The sequence below is a fragment of the Rattus rattus genome, chromosome 1, assembly GCF_011064425.1.
Source record: "Rattus rattus isolate New Zealand chromosome 1, Rrattus_CSIRO_v1, whole genome shotgun sequence".
In the NCBI taxonomy this organism is placed as follows: Eukaryota; Metazoa; Chordata; class Mammalia; order Rodentia; family Muridae; genus Rattus; species Rattus rattus.
The window spans coordinates 164,881,699-164,900,657 of NC_046154.1; the positions used below are offsets into that span (position 1 = coordinate 164,881,699).

General features: G+C 49.6%; 1 protein-coding gene across 1 annotated transcript in view; it reads left to right on the forward strand.

The window, feature by feature from the left end:
- Appl2 (adaptor protein, phosphotyrosine interacting with PH domain and leucine zipper 2) overlaps positions 1-18,959 on the forward strand; it is a 52,105-nt gene that overhangs the window by 26,190 nt on the left and 6,956 nt on the right. The window contains exons 6-16 of the mRNA XM_032910498.1: positions 22-63; positions 182-240; positions 886-1,032; positions 8,385-8,467; positions 11,346-11,504; positions 12,712-12,900; positions 14,058-14,100; positions 14,260-14,316; positions 14,399-14,487; positions 16,402-16,560; positions 16,718-16,770. Of these exons, the coding sequence (XP_032766389.1) occupies positions 22-63; positions 182-240; positions 886-1,032; positions 8,385-8,467; positions 11,346-11,504; positions 12,712-12,900; positions 14,058-14,100; positions 14,260-14,316; positions 14,399-14,487; positions 16,402-16,560; positions 16,718-16,770 (1,080 nt within the window). The remainder of the gene's footprint in view (positions 1-21; positions 64-181; positions 241-885; positions 1,033-8,384; positions 8,468-11,345; positions 11,505-12,711; positions 12,901-14,057; positions 14,101-14,259; positions 14,317-14,398; positions 14,488-16,401; positions 16,561-16,717; positions 16,771-18,959) is intronic.

Genomic DNA, 18,959 nt, shown 5'->3' on the forward strand with positions numbered 1-18,959 from the left:
GCTTTCTCTTCTGTTGTTCAGAAGTCAGCACTTTGAAGGATCTCTTTGGACTTGCCAGCAATGGTAGGCATCTTTCCTTTCTTGGTGCATGGGCTTCGTTTGGCTGTGATGGGGGTAGGGTAGACAACCAATGTTCTTGCCTTCTGACCCGTCCTGATGCTCAAATGTCTTTGCTTTTTAGAGCATGACCTGTCAATGGCAAAATACAGCAGGCTCCCTAAGAGAAAGGAGAACGAGAGGGTGAGTGTTTGTTCCTTCGGTCATATCCTCTGTGGCTTCTGTGGACGTGTCGCATTGCCGCTGTGTGGTGGAGCTCTTCCTCTTTCTTGAATCCTGACCTTCATTGTTTTCTGCACCTCGTGTGTAGACCCCGTCAGAATTCCGAGCACTGGTTCGTCGCCACTGTCAATTCCAATCATGTGCTGATTGGCTTCGGCGTGGCGCTCTGTCCGGCTGTCTGACCCCTGTACTGCTCACTGACTAACTTGAGCTCCTGTTTAGCTGCTGGCTGATGTATCAACCCCCATTCTCTCAGGGTTTCGCTACCCCAGGCAACTGAATCTGTCTTCACACAAACGCTTCTTTCTTCACTCATAATTTCCTTGAGCCAGATTAATTCCTGGGAATAGACTTTTGCATGAACCAAATGTCTGTTGCTTGACCCATTTTCCCAAAGGTCATTACTGGGCACTGCCACTCAGGGTATTTATTGACTTTGCCTCACACAGTCTGAGGGACTGAGGTGCTGTGGCTGCCTTGTCGGCTTCATTGGGATTCCTTTTCAAGCTAAGGTGGAACCTTATCTCTGCCATTATGCTAGTTGTGAAAACGTGTATGATGAAGGCTTGTACTCTGCAAAGTTCCCAGACCTTTCCCTCTCCCCAGGTGAAGACGGACGTTGCAAAGGAGGTGGCAGCCGCCCGGCGGAAACAGCATCTGTCATCCCTTCAGTACTACTGTGCACTGAACGCACTGCAGTACCGCAAGAGGGCAGCCATGATGGAGCCGCTCATAGGCTTTGCCCATGGACAGGTAGGGGAGCCCCTTCCCACGAGAGGAACCCAAAAGCAATCAGGAGAAATGAAGGCATCGTCGTGGAAACAGATGTACAGTACCCTGGGAAAGTTCCTAGAGCTCAGCTCTTAAGGGAGCTGCCAGCTGGGCTCGACCTGTGAGGCCATAAGTTCAGGAAGCTATGGCCACATCCCAGGCCTCCCTCAGGGAAGAGCCTGCCTGCCTTCCAAGAAAGCGAGTCCTGGCTCTGCTTTCTGCCCGGGCCACATGGCCCATGTAGAGCCGGGTAGGTAACACATTGCTTTCACAGCGGGCACCACAGGCCCACCCCACCCAGGCTGGATACCCAGCTTGAAGCCGGGGTATCCATGGTCCTTTCCTACCCTGCACTGTCAGGCTCGCCCTGGCTGGGTCATTGGCAGATGGTATGTCCCGGACGCCACTGCATGTGTGCTCCCTCCCTCGAGGGGCATGGGAAATTATACCTGCGCTTTCTGAAGTCTGAAGTCTCCAGGGGATTTAGTCCGCTTCCTCCCACCTAGTTAGTGAGCCACTGATACCTGCCTTAGGGATGCTCCAGTTTAGGGACGCTGGCCCAGCTGCCACGGCATAGGCGAGTGGCAGGGACCAGCATGAGCCTTCTTTCCCTGCCTTACCCCTGCGTGACTCTCAGCCCTTGTTACAAGACAAATGCACCAGAAGCTTCGGCCATTTGATAATCTATGAACCAGCTACCAATTTAACACGCATGAGCATCTCCGGCTTTTAGATTACATATATTTCAAAAGAATACCTCATCGGCTTCTCTAAGGGACAGGGTGGGCGTGTCTGGGCACCTTTAAGCAGCCAACCACGACTGCCTGTCTTTCTGACGTAGTTGTTACATGTTGATTGAGGAGTTGACTGAAGTCAGCTGTACCCACAGAGGTATTAATTTAATTAGGGCAGTGTAGCCTCTCGGTCATCTGAATAAACATGGGTGATCCAAAACTAAGCACTCTCCTGTTGGGGCCTTCAGCCCTCAGTGGAGACCCCTGGCTTCCACAGAATGAGCACTGTGCCGACTCTGTCCTAGCCATGTTTGAGAACTGTGCTTTTCTCTCTGTGATCACGTCCTGTGTGTCCCCCTGGCAGCCCTTGCTGGGACAGCCGTTCCTGCTCACTTAAGCCCAGGAACACAGAGAGGGAAGGTTTGTGTCTTGTCTGCAGGCTGCAGAGCTTGCTTGGTGGTGGACAGTTTCACAGAGGACTCAAGGGATATGGCAGCAGGCTCCATGCTTTCTCCCAGCCGAGGACGATGCCACCTCTCCTAGTCAGGCTTTTTAAATGATTGTAGATTAGCTACAGGAGAGAAGAAGGGAGTTTGGTGCTGTAACACAGGCTGTCCCGGCCTGGGAGGGCAGGGCTGTGCCCTCAGGTGCTTGTGGCAGAAGACTGGGGAAGGGCACTTCATGGTTCATCTGGGAACTCTCCTCACTTTAGACACAGATCTCCCAGCTGAGTGTTGCCTGACGCTGTGAGTTGTTGTTGACTCAGAAGCATGTGCTTTGCCTCAGTCCTCGGGTGCCGTCTCTGGGCACCGCCTGTGTTATCTAATGGTGTGTGAGCACTACACCCCAGCTGTTGGCAGGCCCAGTAGACTACTCAGGCTTCATCACCCACTTAGGGAGGTGGGTTGCCCCTGCCTCAGCTTCTCTGGTCCTCAGAAGATACACTTGAAATCAATTTCTCTTCCCCAGCCTCAGCACTGGGTTTTATCAGTTGTATAGGTTTTCCAAAATCACATGTTGGGGGTGGGACTGCGGGGTGTGTGTGACACATGCCATGGCATGCATGTGGAAGTAAGAGGAATCAGTTCCTTCTATCATGTGAGTCTGCAGAGCAAACTCAGGCCATCAGACTTGGTGACAGGTGCACGGAGCCATCTCAACAGCCCCATGAAATACTGGAGGGTGTAAAGTGACCTCTCATGTGGTATTGGCGGGGTAAGCGCTAGGCAGTGGGGCTGTAACTTCCTGTGTTTGTGATTGGGTCGCCCCAGAGAGCTCACAGTAACTGGAGAGCAACCCAGAGGCTGAGAGCAATGCTGCAAAGGAAGCCAGCAGGGAGGGACAGAGGCCCCAGACGCTGGGCAACTAGAGATGCCGAAGGCTGACTGAGAAGGTGGGGACTGACTGATGAGTGTCATAGAAGATGGAGACTGACTGATGAGTGTCATAGAAGATGGAGACTGACTGATGAGTGTCATAGAAGGTGGGGACTGACTGATGAGTGTCATAGAAGATGGGGACGGACTGATGAGTGTCATAGAAGGTGGGGACTGACTGATGAGTGTCATAGAAGATGGAGACTGACTGATGATAGAAGGTGGGGACTGACTGATGAGTGTCATAGAAGATGGAGACTGACTGATGAGTATCATAGAAGATGGAGACTGACTGATGAGTGTCATAGAAGGTGGGGACTGATGAGTGTCATAGAAGATGGAGACTGACTGATGAGGGTCATAGAAGATGGGGACTGACTGATGAGTGTCATAGAAGATGGGGACTGACTGATGAGTGTCATAGAAGATGGGGACTGACTGATGAGTGTCATAGAAGGTGGGGACTGATGAGTGTCATAGAAGATGGAGACTGACTGATGAGTGTCATAGAAGGTGAGGATTGACTGATGAGTGTCATAGAAGATGGAGACTGACTGATGAGTGTCATAGAAGATGGGGACTGATGAGTGTCATAGAAGATGGAGACTGACTGATGAGTGTCATAGAAGATGGAGACTGACTGATGAGTGTCATAGAAGGTGGGGACTGATGAGTGTCATAGAAGATGGAGACTGACTGATGAGTGTCATAGAAGATGGGGACTGACTGATGAGTGTCATAGAAGATGGGGACTGACTGATGAGTGTCATAGAAGATGGGGACTGACTGATGAGTGTCATAGAAGACGGGGACTGACTGACGAGTGTCATAGAAGACGGGGACTGACTGACGAGTGTCATAGAAGATGGAGACTGACTGATGAGTGTCATAGAAGATGGGGACTGACTGATGAGTGTCATAGAAGATGGGGACTGACTGATGAGTGTCATAGAAGATGGGGACTGACTGATGAGTGTCATAGAAGATGGGGACTGATGAGTGTCATAGAAGGCGGGGACTGACTGATGAGTGTCATAGAAGATGTGGACTGACTGATGAGTGTCATAGAAGGTGGGGACTGATGAGTGTCATAGAAGGTGGGGACTGATGAGTGTCATAGAAGATGGGGACTGACTGATGAGTGTCATAGAAGGTGGAGACTGAATGATGAGTGTCATAGAAGGTGGGGACTGACTGATGAGTGTTATAGAAGGTGGGGACTGACTGACGAGTGTGATAGAAGATGGGGACTGACTGACGAGTGTGATAGAAGGTGGGGACTGACTGATGAGTGTCATAGAAGGTGGGGACTGATGAGTGTCATAGAAGGTGGGGACTGACTGATGAGTGTCATAGAAGATGGGGACTGACTGATGAGTGTCATAGAAGGTGGGGACTGACTGATGAGTGTCATAGAAGATGGAGACTGACTGATGAGTGTCATAGAAGATGGGGACTGACTGATGAGTGTCATAGAAGATGGGGACTGATGAGTGTCATAGAAGATGGAGACTGACTGATGACTGTCATAGAAGCTGACTGATGAGTGTCATAGAAGATGGGGACTGATGAGTGTCATAGAAGATGGAGACTGACTGATGAGTGTCATAGAAGATGTGGACTGACTGATGAGTGTCATAGAAGGTGGGGACTGACTGATGAGTGTCATAGAAGGTGGGGACTGATGAGTGTCATAGGAGGTGGGGACTGACTGATGAGTGTCATAGGAGGTGGGGACTGACTGATGAGTGTCATAGAAGATGGGGACTGACTGATGAGTGTCATAGAAGATGGGGACTGACTGATGAGTGTCATAGAAGATGGGGACGGACTGATGAGTGTCATAGAAGGTGGGGACTGACTGATGAGTGTCATAGAAGGTGGGGACTGATGAGTATCATAGAAGATGGAGACTGACTGATGAGTGTCATAGAAGATGGGGACTGACTGATGAGTGTCATAGAAGATGGAGACTGACTGATGAGTGTCATAGAAGATGGAGACTGACTGATGAGTGTCATAGAAGATGGGGACTGACTGATGAGTGTCATAGAAGATGGGGACTGACTGATGAGTGTCATAGAAGATGGGGACTGACTGACGAGTGTCATATAGAAGACGGGGACTGACTGACGAGTGTCATAGAAGATGGAGACTGACTGATGAGTGTCATAGAAGATGGGGACTGACTGATGAGTGTCATAGAAGATGGGGACTGACTGACGAGTGTCATAGAAGATGGGGACTGACTGACGAGTGTCATAGAAGATGGGGACTGATGAGTGTCATAGAAGATGGAGACTGACTGATCAGTGTCATAGAAGGTGGAGACTGATGAGTGTCATAGAAGGTGGGGACTGACTGATGAGTGTCATAGAAGATGGGGACTGACTGATGAGTGTCATAGAAGATGGGGACTGATGAGTGTCATAGAAGATGGAGACTGACTGATGAGTGTCATAGAAGGTGGAGACTGATGAGTGTCATAGAAGATGAAGACTGACTGATGAGTGTCATAGAAGGTGGGGACTGACTGACGAGTGTCATAGAAGATGGGGACTGACTGATGAGTGTCATAGAAGATGGGGACTGACTGATGAGTGTCATAGAAGATGGGGACTGACTGACGAGTGTCATAGAAGATGGGGACTGACTGATGAGTGTCATAGAAGATGGAGACTGACTGATCAGTGTCATAGAAGGTGGAGACTGATGAGTGTCATAGAAGATGGAGACTGACTGACGAGTGTCATAGAAGATGGGGACTGACTGATGAGTGTCATAGAAGATGGGGACTGACTGACGAGTGTCATAGAAGGCGGGGACTGACTGATGAGTGTCATAGAAGATGGAGACTGACTGATGAGTGTCATAGAAGGTGGGGACTGACTGATGAGTGTCATAGAAGATGGAGACTGATGAGTGTCATAGAAGATGGGGACTGACTGATGAGTGTCATAGAAGATGGGGACTGACTGATGAGTGTCATAGAAGATGGGGACTGACTGATGAGTGTCATAGAAGATGGAGACTGACCGATGAGTGTCATAGAAGATGGAGACTGACTGATGAGTGTCATAGATGAGTGTCATAGAAGATTGGGACTGACTGATGCGTGTCATAGAAGATGGAGACTGACTGATGAGTGTCATAGAAGGTGGGGACTGACTGATGAGTGTCATAGAAGACGGGGACTGACTGACAAGTGTCATAGAAGGTGGGGACTGATGAGTGTCATAGAAGATGGAGACTGACTGATGAGTGTCATAGAAGATTGGGACTGACTGATGATTGTCATAGAAGGTGGGGACTGACTGATGAGTGTCATAGAAGATGGGGACTGACTGATGAGTGTCATAGAAGACGGGGACTGACTGACGAGTGTCATAGAAGATGGAGACTGACTGATGAGTGTCATAGAAGATGGGGACTGACTGATGAGTGTCATAGAAGATGGAGACTGACTGATGAGTGTCATAGAAGATGGGGACTGACTGATGAGTGTCATAGAAGGTGGGGACTGACTGATGAGTGTCATAGAAGATGGGGACTGACTGATGAGTGTCATAGAAGATGGGGACTGATGAGTGTCATAGAAGATGGAGACTGACTGATGAGTGTCATAGAAGGTGGAGACTGATGAGTGTCATAGAAGATGGAGACTGACTGATGAGTGTCATAGAAGGTGGGGACTGACTGACGAGTGTCATAGAAGATGGGGACTGACTGATGAGTGTCATAGAAGATGGGGACTGACTGATGAGTGTCATAGAAGATGGGGACTGACTGATGAGTGTCATAGAAGATGGGGACTGACTGATGAGTGTCATAGAAGGTGGGGACTGACTGATGAGTGTCATAGAAGATGGGGACTGACTGATGAGTGTCATAGAAGATGGAGACTGACTGATGAGTGTCATAGAAGATGGAGACTGACTGATGAGTGTCATAGAAGATTGGGACTGACTGATGAGTGTCATAGAAGATGGGGACTGACTGATGAGTGTCATAGAAGGTGGGGACTGACTGATGAGTGTCATAGAAGATGGGGACTGACTGATGAGTGTCATAGAAGGTGGGGACTGATGAGTGTCATAGAAGATGGGGACTGATGAGTGTCATAGAAGGTGGGGACTGACTGATGAACACCATTTGGTATTTGATATTGCAGGGATTCAAATGGTTTCACAATGTTAATCTGAACTAAAGGTCAGTGGGCCAGAGCCTCCCGTGTGTTTTACACGTGGGGATAATCCTGCTCATCTTCCCTGACCTAAGGACAGGAGCACACACTCCGGCGGAGTTCTCAGATTAGAGGGAAGAATATCATAACACTGCTGATAGCAGCACTGGCCACACCCAGCTCCCAGAGGAGCCGGTGCTAAGGTCTTCCCAGCGGGGAAAGTCTTCACAAGAGAAGAAGGCTGGACTCCTCAGGCTTGGCAGCTGCAGTCTTACACTCCATCCCGTGCCTGACCCTTCACATGTGCTGGGCACCCAGACCTGGGCTGTGAGGTTCTCCCTGGAGTCCCAGGAAGCAAGTCCTTCAGCACCAAACCCCAGCAGCTGTGGATTCATTCCAGCTTCCTGGGTCTCGTAGGTGCCACTTTCCCATAGGCAGAGAAGCATCCATCCCAGAACCCCGGGGAGCAGATGTGCCTCATGGGTTTTAGCAGATGCTTGATGCCAGATCCCTTCTCGTGCTGTGGTTGGAAGAGGCTTTTAAAAGTCTGTAGCCCCGTTTCCCGTTTCTCATAGCTCAAGTCATCATCTGTCCGTGTATCCTAAGTTCACAGCTATGCTGTGATGGCTCAGTGAGTGCTCAGGCAGACAAGGGTGGGCATGGCATGCTGGACTGGGCCTGAGCATCTGTCACATGCTTCTTCTGCACTTAGTGCACGATGTGGAAACTGGCTTAGAACTCCTAGAAGAGAAAGCCCTGGTGGCCATGTCAAAGATGATCGGTGTGACTGTTGCCATGTACGGTTTATTCTGGTATCTCCTGAAGGAGGCACCACAAGGCTGTCAGGCTCCACCGTCCCCACTGACAGATGTGGGCATCCTCCACAGCATGGTGGAGGTAGGCGATGGAGAGATGTGGCCTGACTGATTGCCAGCAGGGGGCTAGCAAACTTGTCAGTTGTTCCCACAAGGTCTCCCAGTTAGGGAACTGGCCAGTTACCTTCCTAGCAGACGTTCAGAATACTGCAATTGTATCTTTCAGATTAAGTTTTTCAAGAAAGGAGCAGAGATGTTCTCCAAAAGTATGGACGGTTTCTTATCATCCGTTACAGACATGGTTCAGAGGTAATGCTGCTCTCAGGCGAGGCATGGGCTTCCTTCTCTCTTCCCAGTGAGTCAGCCTCTCTGGGAGGGGAGGCTTCCACCTTTAGAGAGTCAACAGAGCTGTCACCCTGTAGCAAGCCAGGCCCTCCCAGCCTGAAAACTTGTACTTCCCACTGAGTTCCGTTGGAATCCCCTCTGTTGATGTCTGGGTGTCACAAGCTGTGAGCTGCAGGAGATGTAGATTAGCTTTCCCTCTAGGATTATGGGATCAGAAACCAGAATTGCTTTGACTTTTCAGGGAGTCCTAGCTGTCTTACTGGTTTACCCTAGCCATAGAGTGCGCACTTTAAAACCCCATCACTTTCCTCAGATGGTCTTACCTGTGCTTAGTGGTTGGGAGGGCTGCCCCAGCTCCTGCCTTGCCCCCTTCCCCAACCCCATGATGGGAGTTCTGAGGTGGCTCATGGACCACATCTGCAGACTAGTTTCACCAGAGCATGAATGCGTCACTCTGAATATCTGTCGAGATTGATGTGTGGGTTGGGTTTGGGGAGGGGGTGCTATAGTTTAAGAGGTACAAAATAGTAGAAGGAGACGGGAAGGCCAGAGTTGAAGGCCAGCCTGGAGCACTCGAGACCTTTCAGGACCTCACCCTGCCCCCAAAGAGGGAAATTCACAGAGTGGAAATAATGGATGAGAAAGTTTCCCGATGCTGTTACATTTTAGACAGCTGAAGAGACCCAGGAGGAATTTAGTCAGGCACAAGTCCACCAGAGGCTCTGAACATGAAGGGTAAACCCTGAAGAACCAGTACAAAACCCTGAGCTTGTCCAGCATCAGGGAGGACACAAGTCAGACTCACACTGATGCTAGAAAGCAGCTCATGAAATCCACGTCCCTTTCTTCCCGTGTGTGGTTGGTCCTGGGGATGTCTGAGGAAAGTACAGAACCTGCCATTCTGTAAGCAGCCCGTTCTCTCTCAAGTAGGACGTTTCTTTGTCCTCCTTTGTTTTTCAGGCAGGGTTTCATTTTGTAGCCCTGGCTGGCCTGGGCGCCTCTGCTCTGCCTCTGCCTCCAGAGTGCTGGGGTTAAAGGTGTGCATCGCTGTGCCTGACACTAGCACCTGAGTTTCACACCTGTGAGTAAACACCAGCATTGTCTGCCAGGTGTGAGGACCTTCTGCTGCCCCGCTGTGCGCAGGTGCGGCCCACCCACAGGAGGCCGAGGGCATTTTCTGCTGCTGGCACTACAGCATTGCCTTCCTGCGGGGAAGACGTGGTAGCCTAGGTGCCCACGGGTTCTCAGAACTCAGCCGAGGACCAGACAAGGCAGCATGGCTTCAGCCACCTGAGGAACTAGGCTTTTTTCAGTCCTTAATCCCATGGTGATATATTTCTGTGTGCATGTTAGAAAAACACTTATAAAACAAAACCCAGCCAGCTTTGCAGAGTTGCAGCTGAAGTGGTTACTTTTCTACCGTGGTCTTTGGGGTCTTGGGAGCTTCTGGTTGGTGTAGGCTTTTGAGACTGTATGGGGCTTGAGAAAACAAAACAGCTACTGAAACCTGATTTGTGTGCCCAGTGTCACACTGGTGCACATGGGCATGTCTCTGAGGACATACTCCTCTTTCAAGAGGCAACTCTATCCACACAGTCTGAAGGACCTCAGTGGGTCTGTCCACTGGCTGCCTCTGAGAACCCTGTATGTGGTTGTCCTGCCACTCTAGTCCCCACCATGCCTGGGCACAGTGGTGTAGACCTTTAGCCCAGCAATTGGGAGGCAAAGGCAGGCAAACTCCGTGAGTCTGAGGCCAGCCTATTCTACATGGTGAGACCCTGTCTTAAAACACACACACACACACACACACACACACACACACACACACACACACACACACAAACACACAGAGAGAGGGGGGGGGGGGAAGGGAGAGGGAGAGAGCAGGTTAAGCTAGTGAGTTTTGATCTGTAGTGCCAGCCCCACCATCTCAGTAGAGAAGTCCCGTGACACTCACACCAACAAACTGAGAGCTGGGTGGAATGGCCAAGCTTAGAGAGGAGGAAACCCTGAGCTCTGACCTTAAGAAACTGCTCGTTGGGACTTTGCTGCACACATCCATCTAGCTAATGACTGCCATGGCTCTGTCTTCCGTGTAACCTCATGTGAAGTGGGTCTCCTTATCTCTGGTGTGCATTCTCAGATGTGTGGCCATCTGGGGATTTCCTCTGAGACTTTACAACCTACGTGAGTCCCCAGTACTGAGAGTCTGCTGAGGCAAAACGAAAAGCTCCTGTTTCACACAAAAGTTCCAAGTTTCTACACATCATCATGTGTACATGCATGTAAAACAACATGTGTACATGCATGTGAAGCCAGGCTGTCACACCAGAGCCTGGTCATTGGCGCCCTTGTTCTCGATGAGCTATCCTTGACCAGTGAGTTGTGCCATCTCAGGGCATATAGTGACTGTCTTAGGACAAGCCTTGGCCTTGAGTTATTGTTGTACCTTGGTATTTCCTGGTCATTCCTATCTCGCACAGCCTTCTCAAAGCCTGAGCTAGGCAGTATTGCTCTGTTCCTTTCCTCAGGGGAGGGAGGCTTTGGTAGGCTACCTGTACGTGGACCCTGAGGATGAACTCACAGATCAGTTCCTAAGATCTGTTCAGCAGAGCTAAATGTGGTACTCCAGAAACAATGCTGTTCTAGAATGGCAGGCTTACGTCACTTCTGGTAATGCAGCTTTCTGGGCATAAAGAGGGTAGAGCTGTGGCTCCATGGGAAACTGGTGGCTCCATCTGTAATGCAGGATGCGTCTGTGGTGAAGCAGGCCCTGTCGCCTGCGGTAGGAGTGGTGAGTCGGCCTATGGAGAGTGGCTGACCCGAAACCTTCCGTCTTAAGCATTCAGGTGGAACTGGAAGCTGAGGCCGACAAGATGCGGGTGTCCCAGCAGGAGCTGCTTTCAGTCAGTGAGTCTGTTTACACTCCGGACATCGATGTGGCCACACCGCAGATCAACAGGAACCTCATCCAGAAGACTGGCTACCTCAATCTCAGAAAGTAAGGATGCCATACACCGTGCTGAGCTGAGCCTTCCCTGGGAGGTAGCCCCAGAACCTGCTTCTCTGTGGCCAGGAAGGGCTGTGTGTGGTAGTGATCAACAGAGGATGAACCCCACTCCTGCCTGATTTGGGAAGCTTCTGGGGCCCCGGTTCCAAGCTGCACCGAGACGTGGCTGAGGAACCGAAGCATAAGAACCTGGGGTCAGCGCCCTGGTTCCAGGGGTTGCAGGCCACCCTTGTTTAGGCATCGTGGTCATTTAAATGTTGTCACTCTAACTACTGAGTTCCAGCCCTTGACCCCTGCTGGCTACAGGGTAAGAGCAGTGCCACAGAGCCAGGGTCAGGTAATCCCTCCAGATTGAATTATACCTGCCATGGTCTTCTCTTTAAATGTCCATCTGGAATAAAAGTTTGTCGGATCTAACTGCTCCTAAGACCCCAAAAGGCTGCGGCCATGGAGAGTGGAGAGCACTGGTATTGGTGGCTGACCTGGCTGCCTCGTTGTGCTGATGAAGTTCTGGTGTGCTGGGACCCCTCCAGGGTTAACAGTTGCCATTAAAACATTATTGGAAGGACACACATAGTCCCTGCACGTGGCTGCTGTTTAGCAAATATTAAACCAAATGTTTTTACCAGTAGGCTTATCCGGTGCAATGGCGCTCTTTTCTGCAGGAGGAAACTTTCTCAGGCTCATCATTGTGAGACTATAGTCCCCACTGGTTCTGTAGGGGAAAAGTCCTTAACATTTTGAAGCTTTTGCCAAGAAACTGTCTTTTCCTCTTCCAAATGGCCCTCCAGTTAGAGACCCCAGGACTGGGGGAGAGGTAGTGTGACCCTGGTGACGCGTAGAAACAGTATGGTTCAGTTCTACATCCCAGAGAAACGAGGCTCTCAGTTCCTAATTGTGATGGGCAGATTCTAGTTAAGGCTGGTGGGTGTGGAAGCCTAGCTTGGCCACACTCGGGGGGAGGGGTAAGCATACATGCCTGCACAGCTGGCGTTGGTGCTGTCCTTCCTCATGGAGCCAGTCTTCCCCATGACTAAGCGAAGTGTATTTCTGCCGCTGTTGACAAGGCGAGTTTCAAGTGTTCTGGTAAAGCAAAGGCGTTTCTGAAGTGCTGTCATTTCCTAGGAACAGGCAGATGGGATGGGGCTGCTGTCCCCAGGCCCTAGTGTTAATGAACCTTCACACGCAATTCCCACAGCAAGACGGGACTGGTCACCACCACATGGGAAAGGCTGTACTTCTTCACCCAAGGCGGGAACCTCATGTGCCAGCCTAGGGGAGCTGTGGCTGGAGGCTTGATTCAGGACCTGGACAACTGCTCTGTGATGGCGGTGGATTGCGAAGACCGACGATACTGCTTCCAGATCTCCACGCCCAGTGGCAAACCGTATGCCTCATATCTTATTTGGGAGGACAGTGTAGGAAGTGCCCTTACCGCAGGCTGCTAGCTTTAGTTCCCGTGTTCCAGTCCTCCACAGGAGCCGCAGTTCAGCCCCTGTTCTTCCAGAGAATGGTTTTCTGTTCTCTGTAAACTGATGCAGGGGACTGGTCCAGTTCACCTCATTCAGAAGCCCCAGTGCGGAGCCAGCTCTGAGTTCTGGGAGGAGAGATGCGTGTCTATATCCAGCCAGTGTAGATGCGGATGTTTGTCAGCAGAGGTAGAAGAGAAAGCTGTGACCCCGGTCTCTTAGGGGAAGACTAAGGAGAGCAGGCAGGAGACTGCCCAATTGGCCATTTCATATCCAGAACAAGAAGTGTGAGAGATCTCCACACCTTAGGACCTTAGGACCCAAAGAATTCACACCTCAAAATGTGGTAGCCTAGAGTTCTCACAGTAGATTACATCCCGGTGGCTCCCCTCCTGTCTGGAGTAGTGGTTTCAGTTGTGTTTAGAGTTCCGCATCCAAGGAAATACCGCTGCATGGCGGTACAATGCTGGGAAACTGTGGCCATCCCCTCCTCCAGTTAGTAGAGCAGTTGGACACTGTCCTTCCTCTAACGGTGGCCAATGGCTCACAACTAAGATGGCCGGGTTCTTGTGGCCCCGTTTGGTTCCTGAGCATCTCTGGGCCTGCCTGAGTCTCTTCAGATACGAAACAGAAATGGTGTCTGTGTTGCTCTGCCATAGTTATAAGGAACAAAGGAACTGGTGGAGCAGAATCCTTGAAAGAGTAAGGCCATCGTGAAGGTGGACTCTGAGTTCTTAGATACCAAGGTGCATCTTTGAGAAGGGCGCATACTGTCCTGTCATCATCTAAGAAGAGGATTGAGACAGTCCCTACTACAGTCCTAGGCTAGATGGTGAAGTCCAGCCTTCTCCCGCAGAGGACGACGCTGAGGCTAGATGGTGTAGTGCGCTGGTAGGAGAGCAGGCCTGAACCCCATTTTCCTTCTGACCCAGAATGCTGCTTTCCTGGTGTCAAGTTGTTACAATGAACGTTGCTCACTTCCTAAGGCCAGGAAGCACTCCACCTCTGTGATGGCCTTACCACTTTCAGGGACTCTGCTGTACCAGGTCTTTTCCTTACATCTTGTTTATTTCAGGGGGATAATTCTCCAGGCAGAGAGCAGAAAGGAATATGAAGAGGTAAAGCTTTGTCTGCCTCATGTCTATTTGTCTCTCTCTCTCCCTCCCCTCTCCTCCCCTCCCCTCCCCTCTATCCCCCCACCCTCTCTCTCTGTGTGCGCGTGTGTATGCGTGTATGTGCATGTGTGTAACTGGGATTCTTTCTAATGTCCTCCACAGTGGATATGTGCAATAAACAACATCTCCAGGCAGATCTACCTGACAGACAACCCAGAGGTAATTAACAACTTCCTGCACTCTACCTGCAAGGTAGGCGTCCCTTCCTGGACTGAGCCTGTCTCCTATGGCTTACATTTAGGCAGTAGCCATCAAGTTGAATCAGACGGCTCTTCAGGCGGTGACTCCGATTACAAGCTTTGGGAAAAAACAAGAAAGCTTCTACTTCAGGTAACTAAAGAACAAGGAAAATAGCAATTGTGGAGCCATGCTGTATAGAAATCTAAAATGCATTCTCGAAAGCCTCCACGGATAAGCAATAGTTATGGCAGAGACCTTAGTAATGTTCCCACACTTACAGCACAGAGAGATGGAGTCAGTATTCAGATCTGATTGCAATACCCCTGCCCATGTCCACTGCCTCGCATAACGGGCCCTTGTGCCCCTTGTGTTAGCTTCATGGTACTGTCACCATGTCACCTTCTGTGTGCCCATGGTACCAACTAAGCCTTCTCCATACATGCATAGGTTCAGACGTGCATCTAAGTTTCCACTTGACTACTACATTTCTGTAATTGCTGTAATAAGCCTTTCGGTCATTTATTAGTATTGAGTATTTGGGGTATCTTCTGCTGCTGTGTGGGAGCGGGGTTAGGGGAGCATCAAGCACCTGGCCTCCTCGCCTCAGCCTCCCACCTGCCGGAGTTACAGGTGTCCCGTCCCACACCTGGTCCCACCCGGTCGTTAACTCAACACTTCCATGCACACACTTAAGCACTGCTTAAGGATGTTTCTAGAGCTCCCACCTTCTGTCTCAGCGGGTTCTCACACGGTTAATCAGGTAGTAGAGGTTTGTCTTCTGTGTGTGAATGGCATTAAGGGCATATTAAAGTCAAGATTCTGTTTGTGTCTTTTAGTGTCAGGTAGAAAGAACTCCAGTAGATGGCCTAGAAGGAAGTCCTTAGAAAACTCATTAATTGTATAGCTTTTTGGGGTTCAGGCACTTGGCACTGGGTCCATGAGAAGGAATGGTAGGTAAGGCTACCAGATAGATTTGAGTCACTGTAAAAAGCCTCGGTAATTCCCGCTCAGCGGTTACAGGAGTGGGCTACTCAACCCCTACAAGGCTCAGGATTGAGAAAAGAGGCGACAGTCAGAACCAGGTTTAGAAATTGTTCTGCATCATCCACAGGATGAACTGAAGAGGGGTGGTGGGGAAGGCAAGCTGGAGACATTATGTGTCTATCTACATTTCACTGGATGGAAGTCTGTCAGGTAGCCATTGCAGTCCTCATGAAGTATTCAGTTACGACATGTTTGAGAAAACAGAAAATGCTAATGTAAAAATACCAAGAGAAAAGATCCTGGAGGGCCTTTTATGGTCTAGACTCCATAAGGGATGGAAATGTGACATTCCATGCCCTTCAGAGGAGTTTGCACGGTGCCTTAAAAAGGATTTTTAAAGGGTAAAGTCGAATGACAGCATTCTAGCCTCAAGACAGAAGCAGAGCACTCATCACGCAAGTAGCATGCCACCTTCTGGGGCTGTCTCCAGCCGTGTGGGCCACAGGACAGCACTCAGGAGGCACACCGGGGACCAGGCGCTGTGACTTACTGAACGTACCACAGAATTCAGAGAAGGGACAGAGGAACGGCCGACACAGTGGTGTGGTCTGAGCTGGTGCAAGGGAGCGTTGGATACGCACTGGAATGAAACTACACAGGACAGGAACTCGTGGTGTTTAGTGTCTTGAGTGGTGGCTGTAGTGAGTAGAATGGCCACATTGCAATGTTAGGTCCAGATATTTTGTTCTTTTAGCTAACATGTCTTCAGTACCTACTGTGTGTCACCTACTATGTGTCACTGTGGGCTGGCTGTCACCTCACTCCTAAAAAGTCCATCTCTGAAGGAGAAACTAGTATGTACGTCCCAAGCCTTGCCCAGAATGGGGAGCGACAGAGGGACCAATGGTGAGCAATGAAGAAGTGAACAGGTCTAGCCAAGGATGTGCGGTTGAGGAAGGTTTATTTGTAGGATGGACTGTGAGCGGTTGGAGACTCCTTTGTGTTTCAATATGTAAAAGTCACATCAGCATTAAACAAGTGGCGAACTTTGATCAAATTTTTCTCCTCTTTATATTTTAGTCAAAACATAAAAAATTCAGACACAGGATATGTCAAGATTGTTCCCAAAGCAGCAGCCAGCATTCCTGAGACAGAGGAACTGATTGCACCTGGGACACCCATTCAGTTTGACATTGTGCTTCCTGCAACAGAATTCCTTGACCAGAACAGAGGCAGCAGGTAACACCTGAGGTGGTTCTGTCTGGGAAGTGAAAGCCATTTGTCTGTCTTTACTCACTGCCAGCCTGCTGCTGAGACGCCGTCCTGACTGAGTTCAGGCGCTAGGCGTCTCGTCAGCTGCAGCTGTCAGGACTGCTGACCTCTGGCTGTTCCCCAGGCGCATCAACCCTTTTGGTGAGACGGAGGATGACTCATTTCCGGACGCAGAAGGTAAGTGCCCCGTCTCATGCTCCTCTGGCTGTACAAGTGAAGAGGTCCTGGAGGTGAGAAGCTGTGTACTAAAGCAAGGTGTAGCCTAGGAATTGAGATGTGACCCTGCAGCAGGTTCTGTGAAAACTAGGACAGAAAGGCAGGCTATCTTGGCTTTAGCCCGACCATGCCCTGTTTGAAATTCCTGCCCAGAAACACTATCAAGTCTAATTTGTTTTTATATCTCTATAGAGCATTTTTTCAAAGAAGAAAAAAATGGTCATAATTAAAGTGGAATCTCTGTAGCTGAAGTGATAGCCAACGTCTGTAATCCCATCATAAGGGGGTACCTAATGTAATGAAGCGGATCTTGAGATCTGAGCCAGGACAATGTCAGCAATGTGAAGAGGCCTGGCAAGATCTCTGATATGGCTTCTTGATGGGAGTCTCACACCGTCTCTAGGATAGAACTCTTTGCTAGGACTCCCTTCAAGTTTAACAGTACTTAAGAATTTACAGAAGGAGCCAAGCAAGAGACGGAGGGAGTGATGGCTCAGGGGTCATCTGCTGCTTCTACAGAGGGGCCAGGGCTGCTTTCAATTCCCATGAGCAACATGGCGGCTCACAACCATTCGTGAGCCCAGCAGCAGAGGCTCCAATGCCCTCTTCTGGCCTCTACGTGTACTAGGCACGCAAGGGGCACGTACACATAGAAAATTATTTTAAATTTGCATGAACATTGCTAGAGAGAAGACTCGGCAGTTAAGAGCATTCAGTGTTCTCGCAGAGGACCCCAAGTTGCGTTTGGCTACCAGCACCTCTATCCTTGCTTATAACTAAGTGCCTTTAGCAGCCAGAGATTAACACTTTGGCTTCCACAGGCACAAACACTGCACATACACATAAAAACAAAAGTAAACCTTTAAAAAAGATTTGGCTAGGGGTTGGGGATTTAGCTCAGTGGTACAGCGCTTGCCTAGGAAGCGCAAGGCCCTGGGTTCGGTCCCCAGCTCCGAAAAAAAAAACCAAAAAAAAAAAAAAAAAAAAAAAGATTTGGCTACACAAAGTTTTTGTTTTATTAACAGCCCGTGCTTTAGAAATGACTCTGCCTAACGCCGTGTACCTAGCTGACTTTGCACAGCCCACATAGAAGTATTTCAGATTCAGCTGGGTTTGATGGGCTGTGTCCAATAATCCCAGAACTGCAAAGACTTGACAGGAGTCACTGGGTTCAAGACCAACCTAGTCTATGTAGCAGGATCCTGCCTCCAATAAAACTATTTATGTAAACTCCAGGCCTGGGCATGGTGGCTCACACCTTTAATCCGAGCACTCAGGAGGCAGAGGCAGGCAGATCTCTTGAGTTCAAAGCCAAGTCCAGGATAGCCAGGGCCACACAGAGAAACCCTGTCTTAAAAGAAAGAAAAAGACCCACTCACACCACGTGTAGCATGTTTTTGGCATGTTAGCTTTGTAAACAAGGATGAAGTCTTCTAATCATCTTTCATTTATTGCTAGGTCCTTTCAGACTGTGCCACTGCCAAACCTGGCCTACGGCACAGGCCTGTAGTACCCACTATTTGGGGGTAGGCAAGGGGCTGGTGAGTGGATACAGAGATGGCTCAGTGGTTAAGAGGACTGGTTGCTCTTCAAAAGACCTGGGTTCAGTACCCACATGGCTGACAAGAAGCCATAATTTCAGTGTCAGGGGACCAGATATCCTGTTCTGGCCTCCAAGGGCACTGTATGCATGTGGTACACTAACATACCTATAGGCAAAACACCATCTCGAATGAATGAATGAATGAATGAATGAATGAATGAGGAAAGGTTAGCTTTAGAAGAAAAGGTCCTGATAAATCAGTTAACCAGTAAGTGCATAAGGAAACATTAGCTTAAAAAAATAAAAAGCCCTGAGTTTAGGACTTCCTCGGGCCACAACTTAAGTCCAAGGCTAGCCTGGGCACCTTCTGAGGGCTGGGGATGTAGCCCAGGAGTAGAATACTTGCTTAATGTGCACAACGCCTGGGGTCTACTCTGAGTATTTGAGGGGAGGGTGGTGTCAAAGCCACATACTTACAAATTGGTAGTCTTGACAGTGAGCAAATTATGTCCATTCATTTATGGGGTGTGACTTTGGCTGTGTGATAATAAAAATGTGTATGGACAAAGTGTTAGGTGTGGCCTGGCAGTACATCTGATTTGTCCGA